Raw genomic sequence first — 15,405 nt, 5'->3', positions numbered from 1 at the left:
CAGTGCACACAATTCCCCTTACGCTGTCTCCTGCTTGCATCTCTTGCTCCGCCCCAGTGGCCCCAGCTGACACCACAAGGCAGATTCCAACCCCTGGAATCCAGGTGATCCAAGCTCAGCCCCTTCCAATCCTTCCCAAAAGTCAGTTCTTTCTGCCAGCCTCCCCCCTCTGCCTCCCCAGCCCCTCCTCATGCTCTCTGTGGTTACCCCATTCCTCGGGTCTGAGTTAGGAGAGGCCAGGTCAGGGTCAGCCTTGGCAGCGTGCGCCTCGCTGCGCCGAACCTCAATCACCTTCTTCATCACCTTCAGCTCGCTGGGGTGAGGAGTTGCCCTGCGCTGCAAGCCCTGCAGAGAGCAGCAGAGGCAGCAGTCAGAGCTCTCAGGATGGAATCTTTTGTATCAGAGTGCCAGAGCCCCAGCCAGGCATGACCCAAACGTCAGGCTGAAGGACCTGGTCTGGGTCTTTCCACTGCAGTCTGCAGCAGGGGAGAGGAAATGGAGGCAGAGACCTCTTCTCTGAGCTCTCTCAGCCATCATCATGCTCTCTGCATCTGACAGAGGGGCTGGGAGGAACTCTGGGGATGGGAAGTTTCCAGTTGTGCTTCAGGCTTAGGAAGTGCAGAGCTGTCAGCACAGAACCCCCTGAGGGCGACACAGGTGAGTATCTTCCTCATCCCTCCAGTGCTGCTGAACATGCCTGACAAGCTCCTGTGTCACCTGAAGCTGTGAAGCTCCATCCCAGCTAAGAGTCAATAAAAACTCTTCTGAAGTTACTAACAATGTTAAAACCACTCCAGCCAGCCAGCACCTCCAGCAGCAGGGACACTCCCACTGCAGGGACAGGGTTTAGAGGATTCAGGTCTCAGGAGCCTCTCTCCACAAGAGAATAAAAAGCAAACCAACCCTGCAGGAGACTGACTCCAAGAGTACTTGCTGTAAACAAACAGAAACCCTGCCCTTTGATCTGCCAAAGCAAAAATGATCTTCCACAGGGTTTGAGGCTGCCCACAGTGCCCAGCTGCCCCAGTAAGAGGACCCTCCACAGCAGGGGCTGGTGGCTGGCTCCATGCAGGGAGGGCTGGGGAATGCCTGGCTCCAGCTTGGCTGGGCAGATCTTCCCCAGCCCAGTGCTGAAGGTGATCCAACTGTTGGGATCTCTGGACTCCCCAGATGGCAGCACAGCACCAAATGCCCTTCAGCCTGCAGAAGTGCAGCACAGGTCTGCAGCAGTGTGACAGGGCAGAGCATGGACGCCATGACAGCTCCCCATCTGAGGCACATGAAGGCCTTCCCTGTGTTTCCAGAGGAAGCCAGTGAGCCTCCTGGAACTCCTCTTACCCTTCTCTCAGCCCCAGACTCCTCTTCATCATCTCCTTTGGGTTCATCCAGGAACTGAATGACACTGACTCTGTTTAAGTTGGTGTCTGTCCAGCTCTCATCCACACTGTTCTGCAGAAGGTTCTCTGGGGAGAAAGGTGACAATCAGGGCTGTAAGGCTTGGAGGAGAGACAGCTCTCCACCCACCAGGGCACTTCTGCTGTATCTGCCCATGGCATCAAACAACAGAGGCCTTGAGGATAAAGGATGCAGCCTGCACACTTTGTCACCTCTGGGACATCTCCCACCAGATCTACAGCAGCCTCTACAGGACCTGAATGGTTTAGCTCTAGCACTCCTTCGCCAAGAACTAAGGATAAGGGTGGGATGAAGGCACTGATTGGAAGTATTGACATAGCAACATCATCAGGACAAGAAGCAAACCTTACAATGAATTACTCAGCCAACAGAGCAAAGCAGAAGGCTGAGGACTGGGCTTCAGCTCTTCTACCACCCAGCAGAGAAGCAATTTCAGTTCTAACATCAGCCTTGGCAAGCTGCCCCCAGCCAATCCAGAGCTGGGGTCTGCACAGGGTGCCACAGTGACCACCACGAGTCCAGCCAAGGGCAAGGGGAGGATCAAGGCTCCATCCTGCAGTGCTCTGCAGAGGATGTGGTGCTGCCCAGCACTCCCAGTGCAGGCTCTTACCTAGGCTGGGAGAGGGCTGCTGGGGGAGCAGGTAACAAGTCAGAACTTTTTCTCCTGTCTTCTCATCATCCTCAGTCTGGAATTTCAGCATGGGCTGGGACTGGTTTTCTGCCAGCCACAGGGCCTTCAGGTTCAGGTTTGTCAAAGCAAAGGGCAGGTTCTGCAGCCTGCAAAAGCAAAGATCTGTTAGTGAAACTCACCTGGCAATGAGGGGACTCAGCTCAGCCCCAGGCTGCCTAGCCTCACTGCAGAGGGACAGAGCCAAGCTACTGCAGGACCCCCCTCTCACCCATGCTGCATCCATATGGGTCTGACACAGCCTGGACTTCGGTAACCCACCCTCACCCCCAGCAGATTTCAACAGAGGACAACTCCCATCAGCCATGTGAAAAGGAAGGACTTTGAAGAGGAGTCTAAAGACAGAAAAATGAGTCCTTCACAGACCAGTACACAGAGACTGTTCCAGAGAGCAGCTCCAGTCAGCTTCCAACTGCTACCAAAACCCTGCAGCCAAAATCTGCAGTCTCTCAGAAGAGAGCACAGATCCTTCACGCCATGGAGCTGTGCACACTGGGAACATGGCTTTGCCACCAGCCACCTGAGGACTGATGGCACAAGGCTACAAAATCTACAGGAAGGCAGAGAGTGGACCAGGCTTTCTCTTGGTCTTTACCCACATCCTGTGTCAGCTCTGTCCTGTGTGCAGCAACATGGAGAAAAGGCTTTGCCAGCAACGCCTGAGAGACGGAGCCCTGAGCAGCCAGAGCCTGGCTGGGCTCCTCCAGACCCAGCAGCAGCACAGAGCCAGCATCTCCCAAGCCATGAGCCAGCAGTGTGCCCAGGTGGCCAAGAAGGCCAATGGCATCCTGGCCTGTATTAGGAATAGTGTGGCCAGCAGGAGCAGGGAGGTCATTGTGCCCCTGTACTCAGCATTGGTTAGGCCACACCTTGAGTCCTGTGTCCAGTTCTGGGCCCCTCAGTTTAAGAAGGACATTGTGACACTTGAAGGTGTCCAGAGAAGGGCAACAAGGCTGGGGAGAGGCCTTGAGCACAAGCCCTGTGAGGAGAGGCTGAGGGAGCTGGGGTTGTTTAGCCTGGAGAAGAGAAGGATCAGAGGCGACCTCATTGCCCTCTACAACTACCTGAAAGGTGGTTGTAGACAGGAAGGGGTTGGTCTCTTCTCCCAGGCAAGCAGCACCAGAACAAGGGGACACAGTCTCAAACTGTGCCAGGGGAGGTTTAGACTCGAGGTGAGGAAAAAGTTCTTCACTGAGCGAGTCATTTGTCATTGGAATGTGCTGCCCAGGGAGGTGGTGGAGTCGCCGTCCCTGGAGGTGTTCAAGGGGAGATTGGACGTGGCACTTGGTGCCATGGTCTAGTTGTGAGGTCTGTTGGGACAGGTTGGACTTGATGATCCTTGGGGTCTCTTCCAACCTTAGTTATACTGTGATACTACAGCAGGGCCCAGCTCACTGCTCCTCACAGCAGCACCCCCCAACCCTTGCGCTGCTGACCTGTTGCCAGCCACATCCAGGACATGGAGCTCGGTGGTGTTGGCCAGCTCCGGCGGCAGCAGGCCCAGGCGGTTGTCGCGCAGGGACAGCACGTTGAGGTTGGCGCAGCCGCCGATCTCCGCCGGCAGCGACGTCAGACGGTTCCGGTCCACGTTCAGGTTGGTCAGCTTGCCCAGCTTGCCCAGAGACTTTGGCAGGGCCTGGGGAGGGGGGGATGCAGGGGTTGCGAAGGAGAAGAGCGGCAGAATGAAGGTGAAAAGGCGAAAAGCTCTGTCTGGGGAGAGCTGCTCTCTGGCCTAACTCTCCTGAAGCTCTCACTGCAGCCCTGGGACAGACCCTCCCTGGGATCACAGGCTGTGAGGTGCCAGCTCCTCACCTCAGCCCAGCACTCAGAACACGCTGGCCAAGATTCCTCTCCTGCTCCTCTGCCTGTTCCTAGCACTTGTGTTTGGACAATCAAATCATAAGCAGCCTGCAGCAGCCATTTCAGAGCAGATACTCCATGGCCTCCTGCCAAACACAGCTTCTGATGGAGCCTTATTTCCCCCCTTCTGGGCTTCAGAACTCCATCCCCTAGGGCCAGCACCCCAGCTCCTCCAGGGCCACCTCTGGCAGATTCTACCAGGGTCGTCTTCAGAGCCTGTGAGCTCAGTGGAACTGTGACCAGAGCAGCTGGAGCACACTCAGGGACCTGGCCCAGAGGCCAGAAGGTGGGAAAAGGTCCTGACACGTGGCTAAGGAACAGCAGAGGAGAGGCAGGCAGCTGCTGGGGCACCTACCGTCAGCATGTTCTCCGTCAGGATGAGCTCAGACAGGTTCTCACAGTCCCCTATTGACTCTGTCACCTCTGTCAGCCGGTTCTGGTCCACCTTGAGGATGGAGAGCTGCTTCAGCTGACCTGGCCAGGACAAGAAGAGAGGTGTGAACCGTGCCACCAAGATTATGCTGCTGCTTTATGTTCATCTGGCCAAGAAGAGAAGGCTGAGAGGAGATCTTATCAACCTCTATAAATATCTGAGGGGTTGGTGCCAGGCTGAAGTTGCCAGGCTCTTTTTGGTGGTGCTCAGTGATGGGACAAGCAACAACAGGTACAAGATGGAACACAGAAGGTTCCACCATCAACATGAGGAGACACTTCTTTATGGTGAGGGTAACAGAGCACTGGAGCAGGTTGTGGAGTCTCCTTCTCTGGAGACTTTCAAGACCCATCTGGACACATTCCTGTGTGGCCTGCCCTAGGGGATCCTGATCTGGCAGAGGTTTGGACACAATGGTCTCTGGAGGTCCCTTCCAACCCCTAACATTCTGTGATTCTGTGATGCAGGCACTGCCTTTGTTCCATCTAGGCTTGTCCACAGGTTTCACCCGTGCACAATGCAGATCAAGAAGCTGAACTTGTCCTGTACAGCTCTGCTCACCAGGATCACCTACTGCTTCTGCACTCAGCTGTTGTGACTATGTCCACCAAGCCCTAATCGCCTGTCACAAACCCCTTTACCTGAAGCTCCCCTGCCAGGAGCGCCGCCCTGAAGTCCTCCCCCATCCCACAGCACTCACCAATCCCATCTGGGATGCATTCCAGTAGGTTCTGGGACAGCAGCAGGTCTGTCAGTGCCACCAGCCCACTGATCTCGTTGGGCAGCTGCTCCAGCTTGTTCTCCGACACATCCAGGCACACCAGGCGGCGGAGGTTGCCCAGCTCCTAGGGTCAGAGAGGAGAGGCTGCAGTGGCTGAGGAGGGATCAAAGGAGAAGCCAGGGCCCTGCAGGGGCACTCACCAGGGGCAGGGCCGAGAGCTGGTTCCGGTCCAGCCAGAGCTCACGCAGGTTGGGCAGCGCTCCCAGGGTGTCCGGCTGCAAGAGAGCAGGACAGCAACAGCATCAGGCCCTGCCACGGCCAGGACCTGCTCCAGGAGGCCACAGGTCACACCATGCCTCTGCAAAGCAGCACCTGCTGCTGCTCCCACACCTCCTGCAGCCATCCACCAAATGCTCCAGGAAGCTCATCTCTGGTGTGCCACAATCCAGCAGCACACATCTGGAGACCTCTGCACAAAGTTCCGTGGGGAACAGCAGCAGGGACTGTCTGGGAGCAGGCAGGACAAGAGCTAAACTGGGGTTTGGAAATCCCAGCCTTCCTGAAGGGATGAGATGTTCCACTCCTCAGACATGAGCACAGACACTTGGGGAACAGTGGCCAACTCAACACCTTCATCACATCGCTCCACAGACCCCACAGACTCCAAGGAGGCTCTGGAGCTCATGCTCCTGGTGGGTATCAGACAGCTGTTCTCCCAGGGACACTGCAGCCCCATGCACAGTGAGATGCACAACCTCCTCTGCCTCAGAGGTTCTGGAGGGGCTCTGCTGAAGAGCACAACAGGACAGGAAGAGCAGGACCCAGTGACAGCTTCACCCACAGCTGCAGAATCAGAGTCTCACTGGACGCCCCTGAGTGCCCAGACAAGCTGGATCTCAAGGCTGGCACTGGGCATGCCTCCATGGGGACACCCCAGTGCCAGGACACACACCCCACACTGGGTGACTGCACTGCCAGGAGAACATGGCAAGCTCCCACACCCTGCAGCAGAGACACTACATGGGAAAGAGACAGGCAGAAAGCTGCCCCAGGAGTGAGGAACAGCAGCTCAGGGCAGAGCAGCACAGAAGAGAAAGGAAGCTCCAGAGTCCCTGGAAAGGAAGGTCCTGGAGCAGCCAGACAGCAATGGACATCCCAGAGCAAAAGTGCTTGGACAGAGCAGTGCAAGGTGTGCCTGAGGACAGCAGGAAGCAAGACACAAGGGCTAACACATGGAGAGAACATCAAGCTGGGAACAATGACTGGGCCATGGTGGCGGATCAGAGCCTTCCCAAACACCCTGCTCCTTGCATTTCAGATGAAAACCCCACTTGTTTCCACAGAGGCCTAGGGTTCTGCCCCTCCAACCACCCACAGGCCCTCCCCCACCATCCCTCACCTACCAGTACTTCCAGGTCATTGCCACCAAGATCCAACTGCTCTAACTTGACAAGGAAGGAGAGCGAGCTGCAAGAGACAGGGAGCAGAGAGGGGAAGAGAGGGAGAAACAAGAGAGAAGAATGAGAGGTTAGCACCTGGGACATTCACCTCCCAAACCAAACCATTTCTAGTATCTCCTCAGGCTGCTGGGGCAATCCTGACCTTCTCCACAATCCCTCTGAGCTACGCATGTGGGGGGGGGGGGGGGGGGGGGGGGGGGGGCACCTTCCCCAGGGGATCAGTTCAGTAGCACCAGCAGCCCCAGTTCTCACTCCCATCAATTTGCCTTCTCCCCCTCCCACCACAAAACACCCTGAGCAAAACCAAGGCAGATAAGCCACAGCTGAACCCTGCAGGGACCAAGACCTGGGCACAGACTGACAACAGGAGTGGGGCAGCAGAGGACAACACATATCTGGGGGAGCAGGGGGAGCACAGCTGCAGGGAGAGGCAGGAAAGACAAACTCAGCAGCCTCAGGTTCCCCACTCAGGAGAAAGGCAAAGACAACACTGGCATGATGTCTCGGAGGACGTCAAGACATACAGACAAGAAGCTCACAGACACTGCAAGAAGCCTTCAGGGGAGCCAAAGCCTGTCCACAATGGTGGTCCAAGGATGTGCCCTGAGGATCCAGATGCATCACAACCTGGTGGTACAAAAGGCTGCAGCCCCAGACCACCAGCATTCAGCTTTCCTTACACAGCCCAGGTGCTCACACGTCCTTAGCAATCTGTCCTACCCCACCAACTCCAACTGCCCAACCAGGGGCAGCTGCCTCTTGCTCTGTGATGCCACCTCACAGGCCTGTCCATTGCCCCAGCAGGAAGGGTGCTCAGCTCCTCCTCTTCACAAGGAATTGTCCCAGCACAGAAGTCACCCTACTTCCATGGAACTGGAGCCATACTTCGCAGTGCCACCCAGACCAGGGAAGCTGTGAGGCAGCACTACAAGACCTGTCTCAGGCTAGAACAACACTGGGGAGGCACAGGAGAAGCAGGCTGTCAGAGGGTGCTCATGCTGCCAGCTTCTGTGCAGGGAAGATGTGGTGACTTTGGCATCAGAGGCAAGGTGACAGTGCTAATCTGGACTGTGCTTCTACACCGTGTCATCACCAGATGTGAAGCCTGGGAGATGACCACTGCAAACTCTTCCAGCTCCTTTGTGGAAGCATCTTGTCCTCTGGGCCAAAAGTGACACACAAGTTCTACAAGCAGATACAAGTGATGACAGAAAGCCTGGCAGGTACCTGCAGGTCCCAGAGGAAAATAACCATCAGGAAGAGCACGTGCCTAAGCCAAAGCAACACCTCACAGTGAGGAGACATGGCCACCACAGAAGAAAGACTAAAGCCCTGGCTGCTCAGAGGCTCAAACCTTGCCTGAACACGACCATCAGATGCCTCCTCTGCCCTCTCTCTTGAATAAAGCAGAGGAGTGAGAGGAAAACACAGGCAGCCAAACTGAAAACCTGCCATGAACAGCAAGAGGGCACCGAGGTGACCACAGCTGCATGCTTCACATGCTCACTGAGGAGTCTGTGTGGCTCCAGAACACTGCTACTCAAGGAGCAGTCAGGTGGAATCCACTCCAACATCCATTCCAAGGATGACTGAATGGGAAAGCAGCAGGCTGAAACCTGGCTGACTGAGCTCATGTGGATTACAAACCTCAACAAGCAGCTCTCATGGGCTCCAAGCCAGGACTGAGGCACAGACTGCTTGGTTCTCCCTCTCCTGCCTAACCCCACAGCATCAGCTGTGCCAACCAGGCCCTCCAGCAGAAACTCCTCTCTGCCCCTGAGCTCTGGCACACCTAACAACACTTACCTCTTCTCCCTGGCTGGCTGATTGTGCCTACTGCAGGAAAGCCTATTACCCCACCCATCCCTCAGCCAGAGCTATCAGAAGGGATACCCCAAAAACCAGAGATGTCAGAAGCAAAGCAGATCTTCAGCCACATTCTGCTGCCCTTCAAAGGATCACCTGCACTGGACAGAGCTGTCCCTATACCCACATCAGGACAACTCTGTCTTCTTCCAAATAAATCCTTCATCTGCTCCACCTCTCCAGGAACAATGGCTCTCACCATTCCCAGCAGCTTTCCTGGGGGACCCTGTCTGCTCCAAACCAGTCCTGACAGAGGCTGAGGACCCTGACCATCCTTCCCTGCCTTTCAGCACTGTGCTACTTCTCTCCTCCTCACCCCCATTTACAGAAGTCCAGCAAGATGCAGCTAATTCATGTCAGGCCTTTAGCCTGTGCTATAGAAACAGCAAGTCCCTGAGGGATCAGTAAGAACAATCAGCAGGGGACTCCTGAAGCCACCAGACAGACACTCACGTGGGGAGAGTCTTTAGCAGGTTCTCACGTAGCTCCAAAGTCACCAGGTTTGCCAAACTGCAAGAGAAAAGGGATGGAGAAAGCCAGGTTCACTGACCAGGGCTTCAGGGATAGCAGGAGAGCTCATGTCCTTCCCTTGGGACCACCCTGGTCACCTGCAGGAGTGCGTGAGCACACGGATGGAGATGAGGGGAGGACACAGCACAGGAGGGGCTGCGATGGCTTCTGATGGAGGTGACTGCTAATGGCACAGTGATGGGGACACAACACCGTGCCCAGGACAAGGAACATGGCATCACACACAGCACTGTCTGCCCCAAAAGATCAATGCCCTCAGAAAGCCCAGTCCCAGGGGAGAGGCCCTGCACCCCACAGGCAAGGTCCCGTGGGCTCTGCCTTGGCCACCTGCTAACAGCCAAGCCAACAACCACCTCCACGTGACAGGACAGACCCCACCTGGCTGGGAAGGGGCAAACAGGGACTCAAAAGTAAGGAAAGGATTTGAGGACCCTGGGTGCACTCCTTGCCTGTGCCATAGATCAGAGGAGCAGCAGCAGCTGGGACCAGGAAAAGATCCTTTCTAGAAAGGTCCTTTAAGAAGAGTAATGGCTGGAGGTGCCCCAGGGCAAGCTGCAAGGGCCATGGCACACCCTGTCCCTCCACAGCAGCACGGTGTCCCACCCCAGCCCACCTCCCCAGCCCAAGGGACCATGGCATACTCACTTCCCAATGTCATTGGGGAGGCTCTGCAGGGACACATCGTTCAAGGCCAGGTGGCCCAGGCTGCGAAGCTGCGTGAAGCCCTCTGGAAGCCTACAGGCGTGGCAGAACAAACCACCGTCAATGCTGTGCACAAAGCAAGCACTCAGCTCCTTGCTCTGATCCCCCAAAGCCACTCTTGTCACAATCAGTGCCCATGTGAGATTAGGAGAAGAGCAGGAACCAACTCTGCCCTTGGCTGCTGGCCCAGGAGATGCCTGTTTCCAAGACGCCAACGCCCTCTTGCACCATCACAAGTCCAGGTGTGCAAACTGGGCTCTGCAGCACCCAGCAATGAATCCCAGACTAGATGATGCCACAGGATCCTTCAGACCTGGAAGCAGGGAGGGCTACAGAATCATCCAAATGCTCATCTCTGACACTGCAGCGTTCCCCAGGACCAAGGAGTAGCATCAGAACAGCTCCAAGGTGCAACATAACCCAGGAAAAAGAGAAGAAATCCTGTGCTGCTCTCAGGCTGTCCCTGGAGCTCCCCTGCCCCACTGCTCACAACACAGCTCTGGGCCATGAGAACACCCTGACAGGTCACTGCTGGTGTAGCAATGCTGGGCTGGTAACTCCTCTGGGACAGGGTATCTCACTGAGTAAAAGCTTTGCTGATAGCACAAGAGGAATCAGCCCCAAGATGCCTCAGGGGAGATTTAGGTTGGACATGAAGAACAATTTCTGCCCCTTGCCTGGCCCAGGTTGCCCAGGGTCAAGTCTCCATCCCTGGAGGGTTTCAAAGCCAGGGAGATGTAGTTGCTGGGGGCCATGGTCTGGTGGTGCCCTGGCAGTGCTGGGTTAACAGCTGGACTTGAGGGCCTTAAAGACCTACTCCAACCCAACTGAGTCCAGCTCTGTGGCTCTGGCACCACAAGAGGGAAGCAGAGAGTGGAAGCTGGTTAAAGGGTGGCTTGGGCAGCGCTTGCCCAGGAGCACAAAGGGCAGGAGACATCTGGAGCCAGACTGGCACCTACAGGGATCCTGCAGACGAGCCCTGGAGACACCAGTGCCTGAAATCCTGGTCCACCAAGGCAAAGGAGCCACATTCCCAAAACACTGGCAATTCAGAGGTGCAGAGAGAGGAGAGTGAAGGAACAAGGCAGAGAGCCCCATTCCTGGACACAGCTCTGGGCACTGAGGTAGCAGGGAAGCCAACCCAACAGAGCTCAAAGGACAGCCACCCTAAGGTGGGAGAGCAGAAAGGACAGGAGCAAGCAGAGGACAGCATGAGGGCCTCTCTCTGCTCCTCTGTAGTAGAATAAGCCCACATTCCTTCTAGCTTGTGCACCAGGCAGATAGGGCTGGAAGCAAGGAACAAGCTTCTCCAGAGAGGACTGAAGTCCTCACCACTGGCATCCATATGACTGAAAGTCATCACCCCAAGCCACAAGTCCCCCCAGAAGATGGAGCACACACCAGCTCTTCCCCAGGCTGAGTGTTCCACCTGCCTGGAGAGCAGACACCTCCATGATTCTAGGCCTGGACTTCAGGAGAAGACAACTCCCAAGATGAAGATCAGAGAAAGCTAGGGAGAAGGAGGAACTTTGCTCTCAGCTGGACAAAGGGTTTGCAGCTGCCCTCCTACCTGGAGAGAGGATTCCCGCTGAAGTCTGCGATCTCCAGGGACTTGCAGAATTTGATGCTTTCAGGAATCTCTGGAATGTCTGGGAAAAAACACATGAAAGGGATTAAAAAATAAAAGAGAGGCTTGAGAAGAGTCTACAAGGTGGAAAATGGGACAGCAGGTACAGTGCTACAGGCTGGGGTCAGAGTGGCTGGAGAGCAGAGGGAGGGACCTGGGGGTGCTGGTGGGTGGTAGGGTGGTAGGCTGAACATGAGCCTGCAGTGTGCCCAGGTGGCCAAGAGGGCAAATGGCATCCTGGCCTGCATCAGGAACAGTGTGGCCAGCAGGAGCAGGGAGGTCATTCTGCCCTGTACACTGCACTGGTTAGGCCACACCTTGAGTCCTGTGTCCAGCTCTGGGCTCCTCAGCTTAGGAAAGATGTTGAGTTGCTGGAAGGTGTCCAGAGAAGGGCAACAAAGCTGGTGAGGGGTTTGGAGCACAGCCCTGTGAGGAGAGGCTGAGGGTGCTGGGGTTGCTTAGCCTGGGGAAGAGGAGGCTCAGAGGAGACCTTATTGCTCTCTACAACTACCTCAAGGGAGGCTGTAGCCAGGTGGGGGTTGGGCTCTTCTCCCAGGCTATCAGCACCAGAACAAGAGGACACAGTCTCAGGCTGTGCCAGGGGAGGTTTAGGCTGGAGGTTAGGAAGAAGTTCTACACAGAGAGAGTGATTGCCCTTTGGAATGGGCTGCCTGGGGAGGTGGTGGAGTCACCATCATGGGAGGTGTTCAGGAGGAGACTTGATAGGGTGCTTGGTGCCGTGGGTTAGTTGATTAGGTGGTGCTGGATGATAGGTTGGACGTGATGATCTTGAAGGTCTCTTCCAACCTGGTCTATTCTATTCTATTCTATTCTATTCTACTGGTGACAGCCTTGCAGAGTAAAGCCCCCATACTGTCAAGGGTCTGGACAAGAGGTGAGCACAGGGCTGGCTGCAGGACAGGAGCGCCCAGACAGTGCAGGGCTCAGCCTCGGCCTTACCGTTGCGGGAGATGTCCAGCTCCACCAGCTGCATGAAGTTGGCAACCTCAGGGGGCAGCCTCTGGATCTCATTGTCACTCAGACCCAGCCTGCGCAGGTTCAGGAGCCTGAAGAAAGGCTGGGACAGGAGAGCAAAGCGGAGTCAGCTGTGTGGGGACTCGGCTGAGCAGCCAGCCGCTGAGGCAGCTGCCTTCCCTCACCACCTCTGCCCTCTGAGGGCCTCCCCGTGCAGCTGCTGCGCAGATGAGAGCCCTGATTAAGGTCAGAGAGACCGGAGGGTGAAAGGAGAAAAGCATTTAATGAGTTTAGCTTGAGGACTCCTCTCCCACCTCCCCCTGCCTGGTGGGACACAGAATGGATGCTCCTCGCTTCCCAAGGGAAGTTCTCCTCAGGCACTCTGAGACAAGCTCCGTGAGGAGGGCACTGCGAAGCAGCTCCCCAGCAGGCATCACAGTGCCTACGAGTCTGGCCCAGAGAAGCCAACTAAGGAGAAATGAGGGCACCTCCAAGCTGCAGGCCTGCCCCTGCTACCACACACACCTGCTGTACAGGTGGCTTTGGCAGGACAGCAGTGAGATCCTGACACCTGGAGGACCCTTCCCGGGTCAGGACACCAGTGGCAAGCCCCAGCACCAACAGGGAACGAGTTTGTCTCACTCGTCCTTGCTGGAGGGACCTCCAGAGCTGTCCCAGGCCAGCAGCACCCAGCTTCTTCACACCTCACCCTTCTCAGAAGTCATCTCTATCACCACTCGTACTTTCTAGGCCCCAGCAGCATCTCAGGAGCTTACAGACCACCACCACCACTGCAATCATCCACTGAGCACAACCTGCAGCTGCTTCTGACCCCCTGGGACAGGAGATACTGGGCGGGCAGGATGGGACCCAGGGCTGTGGATTGTTTCAGAGCACCTGGGAATAGCACCTAACCAACACTGGGCACTGCAGAAAAGCTGCAGCTCAGAGCAGCCAGCCCAGGGCCCAGCAGCAGAGAAAGGCAGAGCCAGGCTGCTGGGCACACCCAGCTGTCTCTGACAAGGAGTTTGGCTGCTACTGCAGCACAGACAAGGGCTGTGGGGCTCCTCTAACCATCCCTGAGTCTTGGCCAAGCCTTGGCAAACTCAAAACTGGATGCAAAAGTCAGTGGTGATGAAGCTCAGGCCCACAAAGGGACAGGCAGAAGCCACTTCCAATCCATGCAACCATCCTGCCTGTCCCATGCCGGTGGCAGCGAGGGGCTCACGGTGAGCAGCTGAAGATGCAGTCTCAGCTTACAGATCAGGAAGCACCTCCAGAGAGCCAGGGCTGCTCACACTGACTGAGGAGGGTCCAGCCAGGACTGGAGGTTTGAACCTGCTTTCTCAGTTGCCTCCCCAAGTAATCCAGGCTGCCAAAACAGACCTCCCCAGGAGTATAGGCACTGGGGGTTGGAGCAGCGGGACACCCACAACTGTCACTCATAGCAGGGCCAATCATGCCACTGGAGAGGTTTCTCTGCCATCTCCTGTCTCAGTCAGGAAGCTTTGCTGGGTGCAAGGGAATGTTTGAGGGACAGCAAAAGTCAGCACAGGCTCTGCCAGGCTGAGGTGGTCCTTCCGTGTCACTGCCCATGCTGACGGAGCAGAGCTCCAGGATGAACAGCTGGGACATGAAATCTATGCTCCTGATGCCCTTAAGCACCAAAGGAGAACCAGAGAGAGAGAAGGAGGGAAGGAAGGAGGGGAGAGTGAGAGAAAGAAGAAAAAGAGGAGGTGAGAGAGAAGGAAAAAAGGAAGGAGGAGAGAGAGCGAAGGAAGAAAGGAAGGAGGAGAGAGAGCAAAGGAAGAAAGGAAGGAGGGAGAAGAAGTCCTCTTGGCACTGCACATCTTTGGTCCTTCAGGTTCAGTTTATCCAAAGCTGATCAGTCTAACAAGGAGGGAAGTAGGTGAAAGTCTAAATGACAACAAAGGTTCAGGCCAGAGCAGGAGGTTGGGAGACTTGATCTGCTATTGTTTCCTAGATCCTTCTCCTAATTTTAGAATGCAAGGAAATTCCAGGCAAGACATTGTGCTGACCTGCTGGAGGCTGCAGGCTGGGAAACAACAAGGGGAACAGAACATCCACAGCCAGAGCTCCAGCACTGCTGCCTGCAGGGTCTCACAGGAGAGGTGCTGACCCTTCTTTAAAAACATCAACACAGGACAAACTGGGGCAATTCCTGGTGCAGGTTGCACTGCAGTGTGCATGAGAAGTGGTCAGTGACACAACAGAGATGAACTGTCTAGGTGTCTGTGGGGCAACCACCAGGCTGCTCTGAACATCAGCTGGAGCTTTGCCTACAGGGCAGTTTGCCTGTCCTAGCAAGGCCACCAAAACCCAACCATCACCACTTGCTGTGGCCTCCCCTGGCCCTGCTCCAACAGGTCCATGTCTCTCCTGTGCTGAGGACTCCAGAGCTGGCCCCAGCACTGCAGGTGGGGTCTCAGCAGCCTGAAGCAGAGGGGCAGAATTCCCTCCCTGCACCTGGTGCTGGGGATCAGCCCAGGACAAGGCTGGATCAGGGCTTGGAGCATTTGTTGTGTGAGCACCCAAAGCCCAGCTCCTGCTGGCAAAGCTCTTTACAAACCCCAGCAAGCAGTGGAAGTTTGCTCTCACCTCTACTGCAGCTGGAGTCAGTATGATGCACTTGGGGCTGCTGGTGGATGAGACATGAGCCAGCAATGGGCACCTGCAGCCCAGAAGGCCAATCACAGCCTGGGCTGCATCAAAAGCAGCGTGGCCAGCAGACTGAGAGAGGTGATTCTGCCACTTTGCTCTGCTCTGGTAAGACCTCACCTGGAGTAGAGTTCAGCTCTGGGCCCCTCAGCACAAGGGAGACACAGACATGATGGAGTGGGCCCAGAGGAGGGGCACCAAGATGATCAGGGGGCTGGAGCCCCTCTGCTATGAACACAGGCCCTAAGAATTGGGGCTGTTCAACCTGGAGAAGAGAAGGCTCCAGGGAGACATTATAGCCACATTTCACTATCTGAGCAAGACCTGCAGGAAGGCTGGGAAAGGACTGCTCAGAAGGGCTTGTGGTGATAGTACGAGGGGCAGTGGTTTGAAACTGGAGCAGGGCAGGCTTAGGTTGGACATAAGGAAGAAGCTCTTTACAGTGGA

At 55.9% G+C, this 15,405-nt stretch overlaps 1 protein-coding gene across 1 annotated transcript in view; it reads right to left on the bottom strand.

Moving 5' to 3' along the window:
• SCRIB (scribble planar cell polarity protein) overlaps positions 1-15,405 on the bottom strand; it is an 86,744-nt gene that overhangs the window by 56,112 nt on the left and 15,227 nt on the right. Inside the window, 12 exon segments of the mRNA XM_054167437.1 lie at positions 208-345; positions 1,339-1,463; positions 2,027-2,193; positions 3,541-3,740; positions 4,320-4,438; positions 5,098-5,242; positions 5,319-5,393; positions 6,522-6,585; positions 8,898-8,954; positions 9,621-9,710; positions 11,248-11,326; positions 12,265-12,382. Of these exon segments, the coding sequence (XP_054023412.1) occupies positions 208-345; positions 1,339-1,463; positions 2,027-2,193; positions 3,541-3,740; positions 4,320-4,438; positions 5,098-5,242; positions 5,319-5,393; positions 6,522-6,585; positions 8,898-8,954; positions 9,621-9,710; positions 11,248-11,326; positions 12,265-12,382 (1,377 nt within the window).

Source organism: Dryobates pubescens, chromosome 14 (genome assembly GCF_014839835.1).
Source record: "Dryobates pubescens isolate bDryPub1 chromosome 14, bDryPub1.pri, whole genome shotgun sequence".
Taxonomy (NCBI): Eukaryota; Metazoa; Chordata; class Aves; order Piciformes; family Picidae; genus Dryobates; species Dryobates pubescens.
The sequence above is the reverse complement of the archived record's forward strand: the minus strand, read 5'-3'. Positions and strand labels throughout refer to the sequence as shown.